We start from the raw sequence: 3,864 nt of genomic DNA, 5'->3' as shown, positions 1-3,864 counted from the left end.
GTGTGTATGTGTGTGTGTGTGTGGGGGGGGGGCAGCGTCACGGGGTGGGGTTCTAATGTTTTCTTGTCGAACATGTTTCGGCTAAACGCGTCTTTGCTGTTTCAAGACAGCTGTCCGGAGGAATCCCGTTTTTTACTGTAAGAAAACAGTAATTTGTTATTATTTAGCACTTAACAATTCACCCTCACAACGCTCGTTGCCATTACCTTTGTTAGGATGGTGGAAATCGGACATTTAAAAGGCAAAATAAACCATATGTGAAATCTCATTCAAATTTTGGATAGGAGGCGTCGTTGTTACATCAACATAGCAATTAAAACGCAACATTAAAGTCTTACAGAAAATACGTTTTGACGTAACAGTATTAGAAATGTCCGTTTTGATACATTATCAGTGTGGTAAATTAAATCAAATTTAATATTGGTAGTCAAAAGAAAATTGCTTTATTTGTATAATGTGTTGATGAGATCGTTTGACATTTGAGACTGTCCAATGTTTGTGATTAAAAAATCACGGCCACACATACTATGTTTGCAATAAGTAAATACATAAATAAATAAATGCACACTGATGGGAAATGTGCGGTGATGCTTTGCAATCTCGGAAAAGTTGGCCGGTACGTGTCTGGGGCGACGTTCCAGCACCCTGCAGATAGCATCTCTCTTGTTTATCGCCGCAACGAAACTTGCACTTAAAAGGAAATGCCTGGCAAGTATGTAAATAAAGAAGCGTTCGTTTATGACAGGCAGACTCTCACTGCAGAGGCTGCAGGAAAATAAAATTCTTTCAGATCCTCGCCTGGGTTCAGCAGTCCTTTCATGGCCGTTACCTCCACCAAAGTCCGTGTTATGGCTCAAGAGTTCATGCCTGAAAACAACACAAGAAGTTGGCAATTTTGTCCTTCAAGGATCAAATTTTGTAACATCTTTTGTATGATTGCTACCTCATATAAGCCGTTGAGCCCCAGACAAATCTGAAATGTTTGAGTTTTGTTTTAGCTCTTGTTGGGTGACTTGACAATGCCATGACACGCGAAACGGTAATTACTCAACTTTTTGGAAAATCAGTCCCCCCAAAGCTAGTTTCCCTTCTCAACATGAAATTTGGGAGACATGTCGATCATGACGAGACCCACAATGAAGTCTGAAGAAGCCTCGACTAAAAAGGCACAAGTAGTCTGCAGTGTTTGTTAGAGGCAGCCATTTCAGACTCATTTAGGCCTTTTCCAGTTGTGCTTTGTGGACCCCTGCAAGACATTTTATCGAATTGCTGACAAATTTGAACCTCCAATATTGGAGAGATGGACAATGCTTAATTATGAAAACTTTAAATTTACATCCTTGTGGGTGGGCAGACCATGACTCGCTATAGAACACAAAATGTTAAAAATGCATTTGTTTGGAACAGTGGTTCTTAACCTTGTTAGAGGTACCGAACCCAACCAGTTCATATGCACATTCACCGAACCCTTCATTAGTGAAAAATAAAAAAAATATATATTTTTTTTACAAATTCAAGACTTAAAAAAATTGCATTTATTAAAAACTAAAAAAAAGTTAACACAATTAATTGTAGTATAAAGTATAATTTTTTTTAATTATGCACAAAATGAACCCGCCAGTAATGGCCAAGTGGGCGTATCAAAACTAATTGACATGTCATTCACATTTTTTTTTTATTTCAGACATGAACTCTAAATATTAAACTGACAGTTTAATCCAGGAGTTTATTAATTGGGAGTGGATTAGAGGCGGATTGAATCTGATTTGAGAGATGAGCGATGGAAAATTAGTTGACGCTCTTCATCTGTCCTGGTATCTTCCATGTAATGTTTCACCTTCAGGTTGGAGCACATCAACAAACGCCCCCGCCTCTGCCAGATTAAATCTGACCCCAAACAATCTGCAGGCCTCCCAAATGCACGTGCAGCCCAAAAAAAAAAAAGATAAATCCCTTCATTGATTCAAGGCCGCAGCTAATTTTAGACAGACTTATCGTTGGCTCACTTCAATGAGTGCCCAAATACCAGGATGTCATTGGTGGCGCTCCAAAAGTGGAGGCTCATAGTAGGGAATTGAAGCTCGTGATATATTTTTATATTTTGGTGGCTCGCCATGTATTGTTTGTCGGAGTCCAAGTTGGCTTCCACTCCTTTTAGACGCTTGTACCAAGTGTCGCCACCAAAACTGATGACAGTCTTTTGAGCTTGGAGCTTAAGTGCTGATTTAGAGTCGAGCTAGCTATACTTGTATATATTTAAATATAAATCTCTTTTGCCTCCGTTTCTCCATCCTGTCTGCCAACTAAGTAATCATTTGCAGAGTTCCATTTGTGTCATATTGTCATGTGTCTAATGTCTTTTTTTTTTTTAATCAATTTACTCCACAGTGACAAGCATTTTGCATCCCTTGGTAAGTCAAAAGCCCCCTCACGAAGATGATGGTCGTGTTGCTAAATTTCAGATAAGCTAGCAGTTTTCCTGCTACTAGCGAACATTACATCATGGTTGCATGGTTGTTTAGGAATGACTTTCTCGTCAGTTGTTACACTTTTGATTACTCTCATTTCCAGACGAAAAGAAGCCACAATCCCCCGTAGCGCTGGACAAAATGTCAGTGTGCAAGTACTGCTTTCAGTGGCTGCGGCCCAACAACCATCGGGTGCGCCTGCGAGCCAAAAGGCGTCCGTCCGCCAGGGTGCAGAGGATCCTGCGGCGGAGAGCCGAGGGTAAAGCGCTCGGCCTGGTGCAGAAACGCTTGCTGCAACGCTTCTGGAAGTCTTCCTCAGTACTGGTGAGACAGACTACAGATGCCGGCAGGGGTTTAAACACTGGTGCTAATGTTATTGTACAGTTTCGGCTCGTTACTTCCTGTATTGAACCGACTTGATTCGACCTCATCGCCAGTCAATCGGTCATCATGTGGTTTTGGTATCTCGTCTTCTAGTCGGCCATTTTGCACAAGGCTTTGGGAGACTAGAATGCCTCGTGGAGCAACGATATATCCGGCCAACAAGGCGACAGAGTCTTCATATGTGCATGTGTGTCCCAGAGTACCGAAACAAGCTAGCGGTAATTCGATTGGTACTCGTCTGAAAAGATTCTTCCCCGGCGCTACCTCAGGAGGGCCAACAGCACAAAAGTGAAATGCCACAGCGGACGTGGCGCTGAAGTCATCTCATTACCCCAGTGTGGGATTCCGTGTTGGCATTCGGGATAACATTCCGCTTTTCAGTGTTCTATGTGAAAGGCAGAGGTTGATAAATGTGTGGTCGACAACATATGTGACCAATGTTGCCGCAACTCTGAGGGGGAGCCTTGTTCCTGTTCATCACGAGTTGAAATTGACGATTGCTATTGCTTCGTTGCTGAACAGGTTGTTTGCGTTTCAGTTTTCAGCCTGCACGTTTTTCACCAAAACAACAACAATTGTGACCGTTTACATCCTCATTGTCTCTTGAAGCCGTGACCTCACAACTCTGTCGTTAGTCAACGCAGATGGGGAGTGTTTTCATCACGCGACTTCCTCGTAAACTGATACCCTCCTCCCCCGGCAATATTTTTAGCCTCTTTCGACCGCTAGTCATGGAGTGCACAGTGAGACTCCAACAATTAGGCCTCATCCACTCGTGCCGGACCGGCAAGATGATCAGGGCTAGAATGCGAGTCGCTTCCTTCCACGTAAACACCAAATAACCCAGACACCGTGATTAGCGTCCACTTGTCTCCTCTTAAAAGCCGAGAGGTGTGCCGCCTCAAAGAGCTCGGCGGAAGCTGCTGTGTCGCATTGCGCGACTTGCAAACCGCCCGTGTGACACTCTTACACAGCACGGTGCTCGGCTGCCACGAATGCGTGCGAAGCCGCT

General features: G+C 43.3%; 1 protein-coding gene across 1 annotated transcript; it reads left to right on the top strand.

Annotated features, from left to right (window-relative positions):
- The first annotated feature begins 68 nt into the window (after positions 1–68).
- On the top strand, positions 69–3,586 carry LOC109509768 (UPF0711 protein C18orf21 homolog). Its single transcript, XM_019859619.1, has 3 exons — positions 69–137; positions 2,389–2,411; positions 2,572–3,586. Exons 1-3 carry the CDS (start codon positions 73–75, stop codon positions 2,886–2,888), a joined length of 405 nt encoding a protein of 134 aa, XP_019715178.1. The 5' UTR covers positions 69–72; the 3' UTR covers positions 2,889–3,586.
- Positions 3,587–3,864: the final 278 nt, after the last annotated feature.

This window comes from Hippocampus comes, unplaced genomic scaffold, assembly GCF_001891065.2.
Source record: "Hippocampus comes isolate QL1 unplaced genomic scaffold, H_comes_QL1_v1.1 scaffold148, whole genome shotgun sequence".
Taxonomy (NCBI): Eukaryota; Metazoa; Chordata; class Actinopteri; order Syngnathiformes; family Syngnathidae; genus Hippocampus; species Hippocampus comes.
Note: the sequence above shows the minus strand (reverse complement) of the source record. Positions and strands in the feature narration are given on the sequence as shown.